Genomic DNA, 20329 nt, shown 5'->3' on the forward strand with positions numbered 1-20329 from the left:
GCACTTTTATGTTCAGGCGAGAGAAACAGCGGCCAAGCTGTCTTATTCAGTCAGCTTACTATTTCGTCGCGAGGGAAGAGAGAGCGGGATATTTGGGGCTGGAATAAAAGCAATAACTATTGATATCTTTATGTGAACGACGTGACTTCTGACGAAAAAGTGGAGTGATGCTGATTTGAGAGGAATCGATTCAGTACGATGCTTGGCACTGAAGCCCACTTACCGTATGCGTACTTCCAGTCCTGACGATTCTTTTTCAGAATCGATCCATACTTTAGGGGTGTTTGAATCGATATTCAGTATCAGTTCCTCCGATCCAGATGTTTCTTATTGAGAATCGAGCCTTGCATTAAAGTGCTGAGGGTTTTATTTAAGCAGAAAACCTAACAAGTAAGCAGTGAGTGTTTTTGTTGTATATTTTATGGTCACTCACTGAGCACCTACCTTGCATCTGCACACGCTGTCCATTTCATCAGCTCCTCTTACCATACAGGAGATCTTTGTAGTTCTACAACTACAGACTGTAGTCCATCTGTTTCTCTGCATACTTTGCACTGCAGTGACACTGACACGGTGTGTTAGTGTATGTTGCACCGGTATGAGTGGATCAGACAGGAGTTTTTAAACAGTATATCCACTTACTGTCCACTCTATTAGACACTAGTACCTTGTTGGTCCACCTTGTAGATGGAAAGTCAGAGACAGTAGCTTGTCTGTTTCTCCGCAGTTTGTGTTGGTCATCCTCTGGTCCTTCATCAATGGTCACAGGACACTGTTGGCTGGGAATTTTTGGTTGGTGAACAACTCTCAGTCCAGCAGTGACACTGAGGTGTGGAAAAACTGCAGCAGTGCTGCTCTATCTGATCCACTCATACCAGCACAACACACGCTAACACAGCACCACCATGTCAGTGTCACTGCAGTGCTGAGAATGATGCACCACCCAAATAATACACTCTAAAAAGTGATGGGAGCACACTGACATGTCTATTTAGAGACATCATGTGTTTGTTTTTAATGCATCTGTAAGAGTGTTCCTGTTCTTTGGGGGTTCTGACCATTGAAGAACAGAGTAAAAGGCAGCTAACACAATATGCAGAGAAACAGATCAAATACAGTCTGTAATTGTAGAACTACAGAGTGCATCTATATAGTAAGTGGAGTCCTGAAGGCCCACTGTTTTGCACATCTGAAGCAGAGAAAGCTACCAAATTTGCAGGACAGCAGGCACTCCAGGACCAGGTTTCAGAAATATATATATATATTGTATGTATGTATGTATATATTATACACACGTGTGTGGTGTGTGGTGTGTGTGTGTGCGCGTGTGTGTATTAATAAGGAGTTTGTCCCCCTGTAGCAGCCTCCTCTTCTAGAAAGACTTTCCATTAGATATTGGACCATTGCTCTGGGGATTTGATTGCATTCAGCCACAAGTGGCTTATTGAAGTCAGGTGCTGATGTCGGGTGATTTGTTCTCATCCAAAAGGTATTAGGTGGAGCTCCAACACTTTGAAGATCATGGTTCCACTGCTCCTCAGTTCTATGCTGGTGTTCTTTATAGACCTCTAGTGGATGCTTGGCATTGGGCATGGTGACCTTTGGCTCATGTGCGGCTGCTCCAGACCATCCTATTCTAATTGCAGTGCTTTTCTATGGAGGTGGGGGTCAGTTATTGTGGCAGTTATTGTGGCGCTATGGAGGTAGCTGACATGTAAAGAATGCTGCTGCTTAGCACAGTAAAAAAAGAATATAAAAAAGGAAAAAAGCTCTCATACTGAAAGTGCACACTCTTGCTGTGTATGTGAAACAAGTGCAGAGGTTTTGCTCGGAGTCTGTGTATGGGGAGCACTTCCTCTCATGGTGCATGCTACTGGCTTCCTTACTGCCCTCAGAAATGCCTGAGTCCACTGAAATATCAGCCGAGCTCTGCTGATCCTGTCAGAATGGATGCAAAATAATATGTTTGACTCTCAGCTAAAAACCTCACGTGAGAGGTAGCAGAAAAAGAGACAGAAAGGGAGGAAAAGCAAGAGAGAGACACTGAAGAAGGAGAGTGACAGAAATAGAGAGAGATAATCGAGGAGCAGTTAGATAAGTAGAAAGTGAGAGAGAGAGAGAAAGAAAAAAAAAGAAAGAAAGAAAGACAAAAAGAGAAATAAAAGGGGAGAAGGAGCAAGAAACAGAAAGACAGAGAGAAAGAAGAAAGAAGGCCAGAAACAGACATTGGGATAGAAAATAGAGGTAGATAAATAGAGATAGAGTAAGAGAAAGAGAAAGAGAAATAGAAAGTGAGAGACAGAAACAGTGACAGATTGAAAATATAAATAGACAAATAGAGGCAGAAAGAGAGAAAGTGAGGTGAGAATGAGAAAGAAAAAGAAACGGTGAGACAGAGAGAAAGGGAAGGAGAGGGAGAAGGAGGAATAAAGAAAGAGAAAGAAAGAAAATTAGAGCGAGAGAGAGGTAGAAGAAGAGGGAAGACAGGAAGAGAGATAAGAAAGATGACAAACAGATAGAGAGAAACAGAAAAAGGAATAAAAAAAACATAATAGAAAGGGGGGAGAGAGAGACAGGAAAAAGAGAAAGAAGACAGAATGAGAGAGAGAGACAGACAGACAGGGCAAGAGAGGGGGAAAAAGAGTAAGGAACTGAGTCAGGGAGGGAGAGAGAAAGAAAGAGAAATAGAAAATGCTCTCAGAGAAGAAGACAAAAAGAAAGTCAAAAAGTGAGAAATAAACAAATAGAGAGAGAAAGAGAGCGGTAGAGAGAGAGAAAGAAAGAGAGAGATAAAGGGAGAGCGAGCACACTCATATGAAAGAACGTGTTGTTTTATTTATAGGATGATTGACTTCCAGCAGATTGGATGTGAGAGTGAGGGAGAGAAGGAGGGAGGGAGGGAGAGGGAGAGAGACAGAGAGAAGGAGAAAGAGAGAGATAGAGAGAGAGCTTGTGGGAGCACAGAAGGGAAAATTCACAATGTCCTTTGGCTACTTACCACTGTACTGAGTGGTCTGGGAGTCCCCAGTTTGTGTGTGTGTGGTTGGCCTCTCGCATATCTGAAGGAGTAAAACTGTGCTGTACTGGCGGAGAACACGGTGTAATTGGAGCTGTGTGAGTGCCGTGAACCTGCCAAGCATATGGGCTGCACATTTATTGTGTAATGTGTTGTAAGTGTGAAGACAACAGTGCTGCAGTGTGCAGCAGCACCTCGAATGACATAATTACTGACATTACAAGTTAGCCAGTTTCACACTGAGCTGAGAAAAGAAAGTGAGGATTGAACATTGGCTGCTTTTCTCTAACAATAAACACCTTTTCCCAGTCTGAGGAATCAGGTGGGCTCTGAAAATGAATTTGCCAGACTTGTAGCCTGAGTATCTACACTGAAAGAAATGCATTGAATTTGCTTAATTCAAATGTGCACATCATTACCACATGAATAAAACATAGTACACATAATTATTGCCATAAATATATTCAAATATCTTGGGTCAACCATCCAGAGCAATGGACAGTGCAAAAAAGAGGTGAGGAAGAGGGTGCAGGCAGGATGGAGTGGGTGGAGACGGGTGTCAGGGCTGATGTGTGACAGAAGGATAGCAGCAAGAGTGAAAGGGAAGGTTTACAAGACAGTAGTGTGTCCTGCTATGATGTATGGTTTGGAGACTGTGGCTCTGTCTAAAAGACAGGAGGCTGAGCTGGAGGTGGCGGAGATGAAGATGCTGAGATTTTCGTTGGGAGTGACAAGGATGGACAAGATTAGAAATGAGCAGATCAGAGGGACAGTGAAGGTGGAGCAGTTCGGAGATAAAGCCAGAGAAGCCAGGTTGAGATGGTTTGGACATGTGTTGAGGAGGAATAGTGGATATATTGGGCAAAGAATGTTGGAGATGGAGCTGCCAGGTAGAAGGAGAAGAGGTAGACCTCAGAGAAGGTTTATGGATGTAGTGAAGGTGGACATGGAGATGGTTGGTGTAAAAGTAGAGGAGGCAGATGATCTGCTGTGGCGACCCCTAAAGGGAGCAGGCGAAAGAAGAATATGTGATTTAGATTATATTGCCAATTTCCAAAGAAAAAAATGTATCTTGTACATTTTTGAATATGGTAACTGTACAGAAGAAGACAAACAGGCTCTTTATTTTTAATGTAAGTTAATGTCATGAGATTTTATTCCAAGTAATTAGAGCATTTCTCTCTGTTCATACACCATGAAATTTCTACTCAGCATAAAGGGCAGCTGCTGAGCTTAAATAATGTAGAGATATGAAAATAGAAGAAAAGGACAGCAGCAATATGATATATAGTATAGTGTATTGTATACAATATACTGATTCAATGTATTACTTTTTTCATTATTAGAATCACATTGTTTTTTTTCTAATGTTCTTTAATTGAAAACAACAAAAAACAACAACGAGGGAACTCTTTTCCAGTACTTTGAGGAAGTGCTGCAAAGTCTCGAGGAAACACTTCTGGTTGTTACGTTCATGTGCTGCAGTCAGCACATTTGCTGCAAGGAAAATGCAGAGCAGAAGGCACACGTGATCTGAGCACTTCTCTTCTTCATAGGTCAACAGATCCCGTCTGAGAGCGCTTGGAAACAATGAGCCAATGCAGAATCATTACATGTAGAATAAAGTTGGTTTCCTCATTTATAAGCCCTGAGCTTTGTGCACAAACATGCGGAAGCTTTTTCAGTCAACAGTTAATGATAATGATGCTCTATTACAAGTTTTAGAAAGAATAAATATTCTACCAAAGACTGTCCAGTGAAGTCATTAAGAGTAGTGTTCTGCTCAGGACTGAGAACTGTTAATGCATTAGATATGTGCAGTAAAATCACTGAAGCTATGTTTGCAGATGTTTGCAGATGACATTGTAATCTGTGGTGAGAGTAGAGAGCAGGTGGAAGAGAATCTGGAGAGGTGGAGGTTTGCACTGGAGAGGAGAGGAATGAAGGTCAGTAGAGACAAGACGGAATACATGTGTGTGAATGAGAGGGAGGCAGGTGGAAAGGTATAGATGCAAGGAGTAGAGGTCGTAAAGGTGGATGACTTCAAATATCTTGGGTCAACCATCCAGAGCAATGGACAGTGCAAAAAAGAGGTGAGGAAGTGGGTGCAGGCAGGATTTAGTGGGTGGAGACGGGTGTCAGGGCTGATGTGTGACAGAAGGATAGCAGCAAGAGTGAAAGGGAAGGTTTACAAGACAGTAGTGCGTCCTGCTATGATGTATGGTTTGGAGACTGTGGCTCTGTCTAAAAGACAGGAGGCTGAGCTGGAGGTGACGGAGATGAAGATGCTGAGATTTTCGTTTGGAGTGACAAGGATGGACAAGATTAGAAATGAGCAGATCAGAGGGACAGTGAAGGTGGAGCAGTTTGGAGATAAAGCCAGAGAGGCCAGGTTGAGATGGTTTGGACATGTGTTGAGGAGGAATAGTGGATATATTGGGCAAAAAATGTTGGAGATGGAGCTGCCGGGTAGAAGGAGAAGAGATAGACCTCAGAGAAGGTTTATGGATGTATTGAAGGTGGACATGGAGATGGTTGGTGAACATTGTCTCAGCCTTCAGGCAATATATTCATAACAATTCCATGCAGTAACTTTATGCAAGGGAGATTTTAGAGGCATTTAACCTGTTGTGTCTGCAAAAGACATTCCAAACACTCTGGATCACAATTGATTATACTTGTTGCTCTCGGTCTTTAAACAACTGATTTTGACTGAAATGAAAACATGCAGCCACAGGGACCTTTGCAAATAAGATTTGACACCCCTGTCTCAAACTCTTCAGATGTCTGGTTCCTATCAAGACCTTTATGAATAATTTTAGCTATGTTTCTAGAACTGAGAAGTTCACATAAAAACATTGAATGACTTTGTTTACATCTTAATCATTTCATTATGCAAAGTGAAAACATTTGAAAGAGGCTTTCTCTTCTGTTGAGATCTTTCCGTGTCCATGACAGTGTGTTGGTTCTTCAAGGCTACTGCGCCTGTTTGTGTGTGAAGTGTGCCTGATAGGATGCTAGGCCACATGCTAGGCATCTGATCTTATCAGATCTGATCTTTAGTGCTCTATAAACCTGGTATGCACCTCATCTTGCCTCAGTATGGCCTGCCAGTGACAGCACACATCCCTGACTGCTACCTCTCTAAAGTAGGACAATACAGAAATATATCTTAAGTAGAAATGGAGAGAGTAACAGGGGAATGAGTCACTGGACACAAACAAATAGAAAGAATGATGTCCCATCTACTCATCCTGGAGTAGACAGAGCCCTTTCACTTACATGGTCACTGTAATTGTGTCTGTTATTGCTAACAGGGATTGGTTCACTAGGGCAGTATATAATCCATTTAGCAAGGCTGCTGATCATTAGCTTCAGCTTCATTATGGTCTGGCAGATGGGAGGTGGAGTGTTTTCTCATAGGAACTGAGGAATTCAAAAGTGAGGAAAATCTCAGAGGGTACTGCATGCTGTGGGCTGATAAAGTGGCTGATTATATCAGTCCTGTACAGACTTCAAAACTGCATGCTTCAGTGGGTAAGAAGAATAGCTTAGTTCCTCTCACCCTGTCTGTGCAGATGCTAGCTAGCTAGATTTTGCATGAGCAGCAAGATGTAGTGATTGGCTATCTGTCACAAAGGAAGCAGATGTTGGCCACAGCCGCCCTTGTTGGTAACCATCATACTAGAGTTACGATGCCAGGACTAGGGTTCTAAAGGTTAGACTAATCATACTAGATTTAGAGTTATTATGCTATGTTTAGAGCTGATATCCTGTGGTTAGAGTCATCGTGCTATAGTTAGGGTTTTCATGCTAGGTTTAGAGTTAATATGCTATGGTTAGAGTCATCATGCTAGGGGTAAAGTTTTACTAAGGTTAGAGTTGCCATGCTAGATTTAGAGTTATGTTTACAGTTGATATCCTAAGGTTAGAGTAAGCATGTTAGGGTTAGACTTATGCTAAGATCATGTTAGGTTTAGAGTTATCATGCCAGGATTTGGGATATCAAAGTGATAATGTTTGGGTTCCATTTATCATCCTAAAATTAGTGTTACCAAATCCATCTGACAACAGGCATGGAGAATTTCTATGAATACCATGGCTACGAGCATCTAAAACACATTCATAACATATTATAATACATTCACAAGGCAGTATTAGGCAGAGTGTAAAGTGAGACAAGTTTATTTATGCCACAGCATTTCCAATATTTTATTTCTTACTACAGGGCTGTTAGGGCTGCGCCTTCTGGGATTAAGTACTGAATATTCACATGCCAGCCCCAAACAAATTGTCCAGCCCAGAGTTATTACTACAATGCACTTTCCTTATCATGAGCCAAGTACCCTTCAGGCCCCCCCAGAAACCCCCTTTGACATCATCCTAAGCATGAAGTTACTGTGCAATTGTATGGAGAGTGAGAGTCAAGTTAGTAGAGTGCCATTATTGTAATTTGCTCTGTCACTGGTTCTAACATTAACCACTAGAAACCTTCACTGTAACATTACTGCACTAGCGTCAAGCTACCAGTGGTGTACGCAGACCTTCCCATGTTGGGTGAAATACTACTGATGGCTCTGCTAATCTGACAGTTGAAGCTTGTAACGTATTAATGAAACACTGCAACTACTTTCTATGTTAGAGTGTTTTTGCAAATCCTTCAGTAATTACATTCATACATTTTACTCTTAATATTAGAGAAATCTTTAGTATAGTGCACCTCACTTAAAGCCATCAAATACAGCTTATAAGCTCTTCTAATGTCTTACAAGCACTAGTTAACTTATGAATGTATTATACTATCTTATGAATGTGTCAATATGTTCTTGTAAACATGGTATTCATAGAAAGTGTTATCATTTTTTCTGCCTTATTTGGCCCTCTTCAGGACCTACTGGTGAGTCCAAATTTCTGTCATCCACTAAGCCCACTTCTGTATCTCAAAGCTGAAGAAGAAGTGTGTGAAAATGTAAATGCTGAGGCTGAAGCTTTATTTAAAAAGCTTTATTAAAAAAACTGAGAAACAGCTTCTTCCCTGAAGCTGTAAGACTCTCAAATTCCAACTGAACAATCACTGCAATGGCACATCTTATACATTTATTAAAAACAACTACATTGTAATTTTGACATGAAGCTCACTCAAAAGTGCAGACAGAATAAAGAATGACACTTTCCTCACAGGAACCTATGCTTGATAAGTATGAACAAGAGTTATCTTGTAGTTGGAGCAGATGCCAAGAGTGTTCCTCTTGCTGCTGTGTTAAGCTGACTAGTGTGGAGTGGGTGGGGTTGATCTCTCAAGACGAGCATCAGCTGAAGGCTAAACTATCATCTCATCAAAATCCCCAAATCTATCCTAATACCTACTGGACCTCCTACACAGGTCACTTGAAAAGCAGTCCATAACCCCTCCTGATGGTCCTACATGTTTTAGAGTAATCAACAAGGCATGACCTTAACAATCCACCAGCAGCACATTAGCCCAGAAACAGGAGGAAGCGCATGAGATGTTAGCAGTGAGAGGAAGCTTTATGTCTTGTGACTTTTAAATCTCTCTGCATCTGGAGCGCCCCTTTATGAACTGCTTCATGCTTGGAATGTGTATAAGTGCATGTCTGGACCATGTCAAAGCACTCTAGGGTGCTTAGCCCCATCCTGTCTCAATACATTATTGATGAGAAGAGTCTGATGGCTATCTTTGCAGGCCATGATTGCCTGACATTCCACTGAATTTGCCAGAACATGCCTTGCTCTTAGAATCCATATTTCATGGTACGTAGAAAGAATATGTGTGCATCATGCACTGTATGTGTGTGTTTTATCTTTATTGTCACTAACATGTAAATATGTACTGTGCAGGAATGAACTGTGAGTAGACATCTCTTTGTTCAGTTGTATAAAGGTTGAAGAATTTTGTCACTGTCAATCATCAAGATCAGTTGTTTCAGTATGTAATGTGTCAACCCTTTACCTTAATTACAGCTTCCATTCTTTTAGGTGACATGTTTTCAGTTTTTCAACAGAACTGAAACCCCAACACATTCGATAATGTTGAGGTCTGGGCTTTGGTCTGTCCATTGTTCTGAGAACACCATCAGCTTTACTGTACTGATAAGAAGATCTTGATTTTCTCAACAGTCTGTTTGGTTCATTACCTTGCCATTGGTGACAGTTTTGGTGGTCTACCAGATCTAATACAGTGGTTGAGACTACCATGTTCTCTCTTTAACCATTTTATGATGGAAACTCCTGTTTTTTCACTTATTTTATATCTACTGTCCTCTTCCTTATGTGAGTGGATTATCCTATATCTAACCTATCTTCTACATACCCCTCTCTCTCTCTCTCTCTCTCTATATATATATATATATATATATATATATATATATATATATATATATATATATAATGCAGATGCACATGATATAAAAAAAAGAAGGCAGTTAAGGTGAGTTTGGGGAGTTGCTTGTTTGAATGCTTATGTCTCTTTGAAGGGCAACATACGGATGGATGTAGAATGTCGACACCTGACCATCATACCTGACGCGTTCACATTCATCCCAGAGGTCAGGGCTCTATTCAGGCCACTGGAGTTTCGAACCATGACTGCACAGTTATGCTGGAAAAGGAAAGGGCCTTCTACAAAGTTGGAAGCATATTATTGTCTACAGTACGTTTGTATGCTGTAGCATAACATTACTCTTCACTAGAACTAAGCGGCCAGATCCAAACCCTGAAAAACAGCCTCAGACCATTGTACCTCCACCAAATTTTACTGTTGGCTCTGTGTGTTCCAGCAGGTAGCATTCTTCTGGCAATAACCAAACCCAGATTTGTCAATCAGACTGCCACATAGTGACATGTGAGAACATGCTTCCACTTTCATGAACTAATTTGTGGCACAGGTGGCGTCTTATGACAGTGCCATGTTTAACATCACTGAGCTGTTCAGTAGAACTCATTCTACTGCCAGTGTTTGTCTATGGAAATTGTTGTGAAACCTCTGAACTACTGTATCTGTAAGCAATGTAATCAGTGAAAAGGTGGTCTCTGACCACCTTTTAGTACATAGTATTGCACTAGACACTATAGTACTCTACTAAACACCAGAAAAAATATCAGTTTACCTGATGAAAACTGATGTGTTTATGCTGCATTGAATTAAATAAGCAGCTTTAAGTTGAGAACCACAGAGCAAAACAGTAAACTGTATTTGCTTCGTTTTCTTCCTCACAAATATTCCAGCACTTTCCATTTACATGCACATGCTTTTATAAGTCTGTACATAAATATTATTTGTATGACGTACAGTGCCCATTTGCTTATTGCCTAACTAGAGCATTACCTTAGACGTTATTTCACATTGGTTAACTCATTGCTCTGAAAAAGTGACAAAGCTCAAAGAACTTTTCAAGTACACAATAAGCTGAATGAATGAAGGGGTTTGTGATTCCAGTGGAAAAGTGATGATGCGATTTCAAACACATCATGTTTTCCTGGAAACCTGGAGCAGCAGCGAGAGTCTGCTCTAGTTTTTCTAGCATTAACAAGACTTGGCTGCAGTTGTATAGAGTCACTCCTTGGCAGGAAGACTCAGCCAGGACACAACTTTCTCCAGTTTTAATCCAACACACTTTAAATGAATGTAAACATCAGTAAGCTTGAATACTACTAAGTACCAGACTCCACTGGGACTGCTAATTCCATCACTTCGTCTTCCTCATATCTGCATTCACCTCCTTCCGCTCCTACAAAGTCTTTCCTTTTAAGATTCATCACCTTCGCCTTACTTTCCATCATACGTACAGAACATCCTGAGGTCAAGATAGCCTATATTTGGACATGAAGCTTATGTAGGAACGTCCTGGTGCTTACTGGTTAATTGCAGTAACTCTTTTTTTGTAGAAAGTATCATTTATAGTGCATAAAATCATGTGTCTTTGCCGCTGATGGTAATCATGGTTTGACAAAGGCTGTGTTTGAGGATTTGTTAGTTCTCTGTGCTGTGACGTTTTCTGAGAAGTCATCTGAAGACTTTTAGTATGATGTGTAAGGCTGCAGCAAATGAGTTACAAATGCAATAGAAGACATTTTGTTCCTCTAGTGGAAGGGATGGCGCTTGAGGTTTAGTCATTTAGTCCATGTGTTCTCTGTGTAATGTGCCAGGTTGTCACATTTGGGCAATATTACTGTATTAAGTGAATGATTTTTATGAGCAAATTGAATGCTTCAGTAAATAAAAAAAACTGAATCATCTCATTTCTATACGTTGCTGAATGCAAATGTTAACTGTGTCTGTTCGTGCACAGGCTGTGTGGTGTCTCATATCACTGATTCACACACTTCCTGTATCAGAGGATGGTAGACGAGAGTGATATGAGTTGTTTTGCTGCCATACTCTTAACAGGCCTGTATAGTGTTCTCAGCTGGGTCTTAAACTGTCCTATTCTTACTCTAACTCGTATATAAAGGGAGGTTCCCTGGACATAGTTGATATCTATTCTCAGACCAAATAGCACTGCTAAATCATTCTAGTCTTAGGCTTAAACTGACCAAAAGTAACTTAGTTACTTTATTACAAGCTGACTTTCTTCATTTTCAGTCCATCCTTTGCTTTAGGAAGCCTTTATTTCCATTTATACACCCTAGGAAGAAATACTGCATGTATGTATGTATGTATGTATGTATGAACTATATACTGCATATTTGAAAGTCTACTGCTTTTTTGAGCATGACGCTTTGAAAACCATACAGAACTATAGAAATTAGTGGCTAAAGTTGCTTGCGGGAAAACGTTCTCCCTCTCGACATGCTTTTATTTCAAGGTCACCAACAGACAAATGACCCAAGATTGCATGGCCACTCGGCTGGGTTTTTCTCAGGCCCAATGCCCCTAAAATAGAGTTGGCCCAGTCCTCTCTCCCACAGAGGACCACTCTCCCTCTCCCAGAACCATGAGCTCTTATCTCCTATAGGCGACAAACTGGGATTCCCACCCTTAGGCGGCCTACAGGTTTTCCCATACATGGTCTATATTGCCTGACAACTTCACAGCTGCTGTAATTTGTAATAGAAAAAGCAGCTGTATATGATTTCCAATAACCTTTACCACATCTTTTTAAAAATGCCATGCTGGAAGAAAATAGCTAATTGCTCCCTGAAATATTTACATATGTATAATCTGTGCTGGTAACAATTTCATATTTACACAAAATGTGGTTGATTTTGAATGTAATATTTACAATGTCTATTAGTGCATTTTAAGCATTCTAACTACACAAAGGTGTAAACAGTTCTGCGGTTTAAGAACACATTATGAATCTGACATTTGGACTGTTTTTGGTTTCTTTCTCAAGAACAAATTTAAGAAAAAAAATTTGGAAGATGTTGCTGAATAAGGCCCAATGTTGGGATGATATTAAAAACCTTGACCATTTTTGTCCCTGATAATATGATCCCATCCCATCCCCAGTTGCACAGATGGGCAATTTGATGACATGTATTAAATCACATTATCATATTATGCTTTTTTGAGCATGTTGTATATATCATGAGTAATTTAAGCTGCACTGTGTATGTTTCGGGGATCTGGAGACCTCTCTGGTGAAAAATATGTAATTTTATGCAACATTAATCTGATGTCTGTGAGTGTATTGAAAGATTATTCAAAGAGAACCTCAATCGAAACTCTGTTAAGGATGTGTTTTCCAAAGATTTAAGTGAATTAAAGAAAAAAACTCCAGTAAAATCTGACCCGGCAGCTTTACGAAGTGACTTGAAGCAGCGCCCAAACACTATATTTTATCATGCTTTTTTCTCCTGACTCACTGGTACTACGTCTTTCAGTTTAACAAAACAATTACAAAAACACTAAGCAGCTGCATGTTTCATTACAAGAAGAGCATAATGTTCCTTTTAAATTGAATTGTGGAATAAAAATCATTGGGTTTTTGATGGTAGTTTATGTGGAGTCACAAACCATCAAACCTCAGACAAACTACATATGGTGATAGTTATTGTGTGTTATGACAAAGTATCATGATGCTATGTCATTGCTTTATTAATGATTTTGCTTTATTGCCTACCTCTAGTTGTTAACTTACACGAGTGAATTGGCTCACCCTTAGATTACAACAGCGCTTGTTGATAAATCATGTTCAGATATTAAAAGCATTTTAGGCTGCAGTAGCTGCACTGGCTGAAGTTGAATTCTTGAATGCTGTGCATAGTAACTGTGTGTAGTGCTGGTTCTTTCCGTGGCCTTTGTATTGTTATAGGAGAGTAGGTCATTTTTCAAGCTGAATAAGGAGGAAAGTTTTGGCTAGTGTCCAAGCGCTTTGTACTAGAAAATGTCAGCTGTGGCTAATCAATGCAACAATATATACAATGTTTAATAAATACTTGAGTCCATTGTTTTCTTCGAAGCTTTTTTTCACCATGAGCGCTTGACCAAAGGGGTTTTGTTTTTAGGAGACAGGAAGGAGTTAACAATCATGGGCGCCAAAATAATGAGTCAAGGGTGGGTGGTCTCTGGGGGCTTCTGCTTATCGTGGATGAAGAAAAGGAACTGCAGGAATTTCAAGGGAAGCAAATCACAGAGAAACATTTGCTGTCTCTCTCTCTCTCTCTCTCTCTGTCTCTCTCTCTCTGTCTCTGTCTCTCTCTCTCTCTCTCTCTCTCTCTCTCTCTCTCTCTCTCTCTGTCTCTGTCTCTCTCTCTCTCTCTCTCTCTCTGTCTCTCTCTGTCTCTCTCTCTCTCTCTCTCTCTCTCTCTCTCTGTCTCTGTCTCTCTCTGTCTCTCTCTCTCTCTCTCTCTCTCTCTCTGTCTCTCTCTCTCTCTCTCTCTCTCTGTATATGTTTGCATTGTTAGTATATTTAGACTGTATCTGCGTGCGTGCTGTAATCCGTTTCTGGGTGGTGGGATCAGGTATGTGAGGTCACTGTGAGTGTGGAAACACAGTGAAAATAAAGAGTGTCATGAAAATGGGGAATGTGTGTATATCTGTGAGACTTAGAAAGAATGTTGTGGGAGAAGTGTGTTAATATTTCCAAAGACTTTGGCCCTGATTATCCAGACACCCCAAGCTACAGGCAGTGGCGAGGAGGATGTGTGTGTGGGCAAAGAGTGTGCTGTCCAGAAAATCTCCATCCAAGTTTACTGACCCTGCTCAGAGCAAAAAAAGGAGCACAAGAAAGAAGAAGAGAGCAAAGAAATTATTATTTTGGAGAGTTTTACAAGGAGCCAAGTGTCTGAAGCATTTCACAGAACGATATTCCATGACATGGTTACAAATACGCTGCCTGATGTCTGAGACATTATTTTATAATTGTTTTGAGATAAAATTTTGGCCTAAATGTAGAGATGTACATGCAGGATGTTGTGAAGCTAAATATTTCCCTTAGTTTTATCTGATTTGCCACTTCTTATCATCATTAGGTCTACAATTACAGACTGCAGTCCACCTGTTTCTCCTCATTCTTTATTAACCCCCTTTTACCCTGTTCTTCAATGGTCAGGACCACCACAGAACAGGTATTATTTGGGTTGTGGACCATTCCCAGCACTGCAGTCACACTGACGTGGTGGTGGTGGTATGTTAGTATGTGCTTCTGGATTTTTTAAACACCGTGTTTACACACTGTCCACTCTATCAGACACACCTACCTTGTTGGTCCATCTTGTAGAAGTGCTGCCCACTCAAATAATACTTGCTCTGTGGTGGTCCTGGGTGAGAGGGAGAGAGAGAGGGAGAGAGAGAGAGAGGGAGAGAGAGGGAGAGAGAGAGAGAGAGGGAGACAGAGAGGGAGAGAGAGAGAGTATAACGGAAACTGCAGTCACTGTGATTCCCCAGGCAGTTAGTATGATGTTAGTCAGCTGTGTTGATGTTCCCCTCCCAGAACATACTCCTCTTTGTTCTGTGAAACACATACAACCCCCCCCCCACTCTCTCTCTCTCTGTCTGTCCCTCCTAATGCTCCTCTGGGTTGATGTCACCATTTCCCTGCACTGCTTTTCATGTAGTGCAAGCCCCTGTGTTTTCCAGTTGTTGTAAAGAAGTGGGAAACATGATCAGCCTCATAAAAAAGCACTGGCTGAATTTGGACCTAGTCCTCACATCATAGCTTGTTTTATGTAATGGGGCAGAAAAATACAGAGATATGTAAAACTACCACTCACTGCCCTGCAAGATTGTGATTCTTGCTCTCGCTCTTTTGGTGGTCCAGTTTTGTGGGAAAACTGTGTCAACAGAAGAATAAGCTAAAGAGTAAGTGAGGTTTAAACTACCTCAGAAGTGCACGGGTCAGAGAACATCCAGCAGCAACAGCACTGTCGCTCCAGTAAATCCATTAACCAAACACAGGCCAAGCCTACAGTTCTATAATTCATGGAACATGCGATATCTGAAGCTGCTTTTGTGGAAAGGGTGTAAATCTCTGGCCTTACAACAATTTGATTGAGGTAGGATTCTTTAGGAAATGATTCAGTGAATCCTGAAATCTTAAATGTATCCACAATTTGTTATTGTTGTTTTGGTATAATTCAGGATTATTTACATAGAACACACTGAATACAGTAATGTGACTTGAGAAACTATTTAAATACAGTACTTTGTTCTTAATTATGTGACAGTGACTATACAGATAAACATTGTTACATTGTTAAAATACAACACATGTAATATACACTGCTCACAATAAGTCAGGGATATTTAGCTTTCGGGTGAAATTTCAGGATGAACCTAAAATGCACTCTAACCTTTACAGGTGAACTTAATGTGACCTTCTCTAAACTTTTGAATGTCCAACTGTTCAGTGTTCGTGTACTTTTTGCACAACTTGCTGTTCTTTAACAAGGAGCGTAATGGCAAGGTGGTGGTGGTGGTGGTGGTGGTGGTGTTACAGTGTGGGTAGGTGTGTCTACTCAATACAGAACTACCCTACACTTTGTGAATGGTACAGTGACAAGCCCATACTACTTGAATAACATCAGTCATCCGGTCGTTGTGCCTCTGCATGAACAACACAGGCCTAATTTCATCTTCATGGACGACAACGCTCCAGCTCATCAAGGTTGCATCATTAGGGAACGGCTGCTGGAGACTGGGGTACCTCAAATAGAGTGGCCTGCACTTTCTCCAGACCTGAATCTCATAGAAAACCTATGGGATCAGCTGAGTCACCATGTAGAGGCTCGTAACTCTGTACCCCAGAACCTCAATGACCTGAGGGCCACCCTTCAAGAAGGGTGAGATGCCATGCCTCAGCAGACAATGAGTCGACTTGTGAACAGCATGAGACGTCGTTGTTGAGCTGTAATTGATGCTCAAGGGCACGTGACAAGTTATTGAGACATTGACATTTTTTGTTGGGGTGTACCCACCACTGTTGTTGGCTTTTGTTTCAATAAATTGTTTGAGATGAGGACTGTATAGTGAACTTTTTACGTTTTCCATAAATTTCACCCGAAAGCCAAATATCCCTAACTTTTTGTGAGTAGTGTATGTTGAACTTAGCTAAAGGCCCCTGTACCTGGTAAGGCTTTTGAAATGGAATTAAAAAAAAAAACAGCATGTACAATTGGTAAAAAAAATGTACAATTATTCTTTTTAAGTATTCTTGTCATGTATAAACGTGAGCACAGTCATATGCAAAAGTTTGAACACCCTTGGTAAAACGACATATTTTGTTGTGTGTCTAAGTGCAATTAAGTTGACAAATGTTCTGCAAAGAAATTAATTATAGTCTAATTTTAGTGCTTAATTTCTATTTGTTGAGTTCAGCCCTGCAATGGACTGGTGACCTATCCAGGGTGTTTCTTGCCTTCTGCCCAATGACTGCTTGAATGGGCTCCAGCACTCCCCCGTGATGCAGAAGGATAAGCAGCTTAGATAATGTATGTGTGCTGAATTTAACATTTTGGGAAAAATAGAGCATGAAATATAAAACGTACTGTAACTTTTGCACAGACCACATTTTATGTTTTATCTTTTTTTTTTCAATATATTAAATTCATTAAATACACTAAATGTGCATTAAAGAAAAATGTGTTCTCTGTAAAGGATGTGTTAACTTATTTTCTCTTAGAAAATCAAAAAAATGTCATTTGACCTGGGGCACACAAACTTTTGCATATTACTGTATATGTTCAAATGTGATAATCTTTTTAAATATAAATACAAACTTATGTTCATGACAATGACAACTATGGGAAAAAGACAAGAAATAGATAAAACATGGGCAAATAACCTTATTTGGCCATTGTACACTTTATTTTGCATAAATAATAATTTATAATTGATTAACATGTACAGATTCATTTTTTCACCCCTAATTTATAAAATACATTGTTAACCTTGGCATACACATAACATGACCTGAATTGAACTAAGTTACATTCGGGGTCAACTCAAGACTACCTTAAATTACCTTACTACCTTAAACTAATTACCTTGTTAACAGCAGCTTTGATGTTTATTGCAAACTTTACTGTTAGTTGAAGTGTTTGTGAATAGGAAGCAATACTATATTATAATAACACAACACATGTTCCTTCTATATAGTGAGGTAGCTCTGAATGAAATATGGTATTAAAAATAGCTGAGCGTTATGTGCTTATAGGTGTGGGTGGTATGAGGAAATTGGAGAAAGAAATTTTTGGTTAATATTATATCTCTCTCTTCCTCTGGTGATTTAATCAAAACTCAGAAGGTATCTTCAAGGTTTGCAAAATGCATTACATTTTGATGGAAGATTGTGCCGATCAGGGATAACATTATGACCACCTCCTTGTTTCTATGCTCATTGTCAATTTTATCATCTCCAATTACTGTATAGGTGCACGTTGTAGTTCTACTATTACAGACTGTAGTCCATCTGTTTCTCTGAGATTTGTTAGGCCCATTTTACCCTGTTCTTCAGTGGTCAGGACCCCCATGGACCCTCACAGAGCAGGTACTATTTGGGTGGTGGATCATTCTCAGCACTGCAGTAACACTGATGTTTCATAGGTGCTAGTGTGTGTTGTGCTGGTATGAGTGGATCAGACACAGCAGTGCTGCTGGAGTTTTTTAACACTGAGTCCACTCACTGTCCACTCTATTAGACACTCCTGCCTTGTCAGTCCACCTTGTAGATGTAAAGTCAGAGAAAATAGCTCATCTGCTGCTGCACAGTTTGTGTTGGTCATCCTCATGGTGGTGGTTGGTGGACTATTCTCAGTCTAGCTGTGACACTGAGGTGTTTAAAAACTGACAAAAGCTGATAAAATAGACAATCAGCGTAGAAACAAGTGGTCATAATGTTATGCCTGATCGGTGTATGAGAAAACATTTTTTCTTCTTTTAAATAGTATATGATGAATTGTGCTTAATATGACAAGGGACATGAATTAACATGGCAAAAGGGGTTGACTTTCTTAAGGCCATAATGATCATTTCTTTCACCTTTTCAGGAGGCATCTCCAGTCAAGCCATCCGTGGCAGAACTGGCTGGAAAGTTCAAAGGCCATGCGCACCCAATACCAGTGACTGAGGAGGTAACACTTCACTTCTTTCCCTCCACATTATTCCAGCAATGCTCTGATAGAACTCAATCTTCTGCTAACCACAGAACCTGACAGACTTGGTAGTAGGTGCATGTCTTACATCAGTCCAAAGCACTGGAAAAATGATTTAACACTGATTACAAACAGAGCAAGCTAATCCTCATGAACTTACACTGAATATATAGCCAAAAGCATGTGGACACCTGATCATTACACCCATGTGAGCTTGTTGCATAACCCATTCCAAAACCATGGGCTTTCAATGTGGAGTTGAGCTCCGTAGTGAATGATACAACAGTAGATTTTTACTCATGTGTATTTCAGCGGTCTGCGACCCTGCTCTGAGAGTTTGTGTTGTCTGCCGCTTCTGGCTGAGCTGTTGTTACTTCCAAGTGCTTTGATTTCACTATACTAGCACACAGTTGAGTGGGTTAAGTCTAGCCACTGACTTTTGGCAAAGGTGGGATCCTATCCTATGTTTAAACTGACTGAGCTCTTCAGTATGACCCCTTCTACTGCCAGTGTTTGTCTACAGAGACTGCATGGCTGTGTGCTTGATTTTATACATCTGCTAGGAACAACTGTGGTTGAAATACCTTATTTGATGTCCACTTATTTTTGGCCATATAGTGTAGCATGTTGCATATATTCTCTCAATTTGTAATGCAAGATTGTCTGTTGCTGTCTTAGAGAAAACATGTTAGGAGTCCACCGTGCTTTCTGCAGTTACATAACCAGACGGATGGTGAGAGCGAGCAGGGGGTGAGAATTGAACTTTTGTGGTTGTGCTAAAATACTGCTGTATTAAAGGTTCTCCACTACATATAATCAAAACAGCTTCTTCATTCTCACTTAAGACAAGCTGTTATATTCACTCACATACAGCTGCACTAAAACAAAACAAATTGTAATGGCGCTCACATTAACACATTAAGATTCGCAACTATTCTGTTTATTTGGTGATACTTTCCAAGCATTATTTCTTTTTCTGTCAAAGAAACCTGCTGTGCCTCCACATCCCCATAAGGGCAAGCTTAAGAGTTCTCCACTAATTGAGAAACTACAGGTAAGTGTTTTCTGTTAGTTTTGTACAAATGTGGTGTTCATCACAAGCTGCACACCCAAAAGTATGGTTCATTAGGCACCCATACACAGTATATATACCAACTAATCAGTCAGTGCCTGTAGGCCTGTGCGTGATGTCATATTTATCAGTTTGTACTAATTTTTTTATAGGTCACTTCCCATCATTCAGGTTCTGTTAGGATTTTTGACATTAAATCATCAAATGGATATAGGGGTACTATAAATGTTCAGTACCTGGATGTGCTTAAAAACTTAGTTATTATAAAATACATATGTTCACAAGATATTTGGATCATCAGTGCACTAGTTTTGCCTAACAAAGTCAGTTAATCTTCTAGTTCAAATCTTCTATAATCAAAGATTTCCATGTAATTGCATGAAGTTGTATGCAAAAGTTTGAACACCCTCAGTCAAATTACATCTTTGGTTGATTTTCTAAGTTGAATAACCTCACATTCTCTATAGTAAACATGGCATATTTCTGCATGTTTTAGTGGTCATTTTTCATTTATATACAGTTTAACATATTTAACAAAATGAAACTAAATAAAAAATGTGGCTTGAGCAAAAAATATTGGCAGATATTTAATTTTATATTTAATTTTTAATAATTTCTATATAGTACTATACAGTGTTAACTATACACTGCTCACTATTACTTTTCCATTAAGCAAGAGTTTTGAG

General features: G+C 40.0%; 1 protein-coding gene across 2 annotated transcripts in view; it reads left to right on the forward strand.

Moving 5' to 3' along the window:
- Positions 1-20329, forward strand: part of zgc:153184 (uncharacterized protein LOC751652 homolog) — a 28385-nt gene that overhangs the window by 299 nt on the left and 7757 nt on the right. The window contains exons 2-4 of one of the 2 annotated variants that reach the window (XM_017696797.2): positions 18467-18550; positions 19250-19321; positions 19557-19625. In XM_017696797.2, the coding sequence (XP_017552286.1) occupies positions 18467-18550; positions 19250-19321; positions 19557-19625 (225 nt within the window). The remainder of the gene's footprint in view (positions 1-18466; positions 18551-19249; positions 19322-19556; positions 19626-20329) is intronic. The other variant, XM_017696798.2, reaches the window with a different exon arrangement.

This window comes from Pygocentrus nattereri, chromosome 17 (genome assembly GCF_015220715.1).
Source record: "Pygocentrus nattereri isolate fPygNat1 chromosome 17, fPygNat1.pri, whole genome shotgun sequence".
Classification (NCBI taxonomy): Eukaryota; Metazoa; Chordata; class Actinopteri; order Characiformes; family Serrasalmidae; genus Pygocentrus; species Pygocentrus nattereri.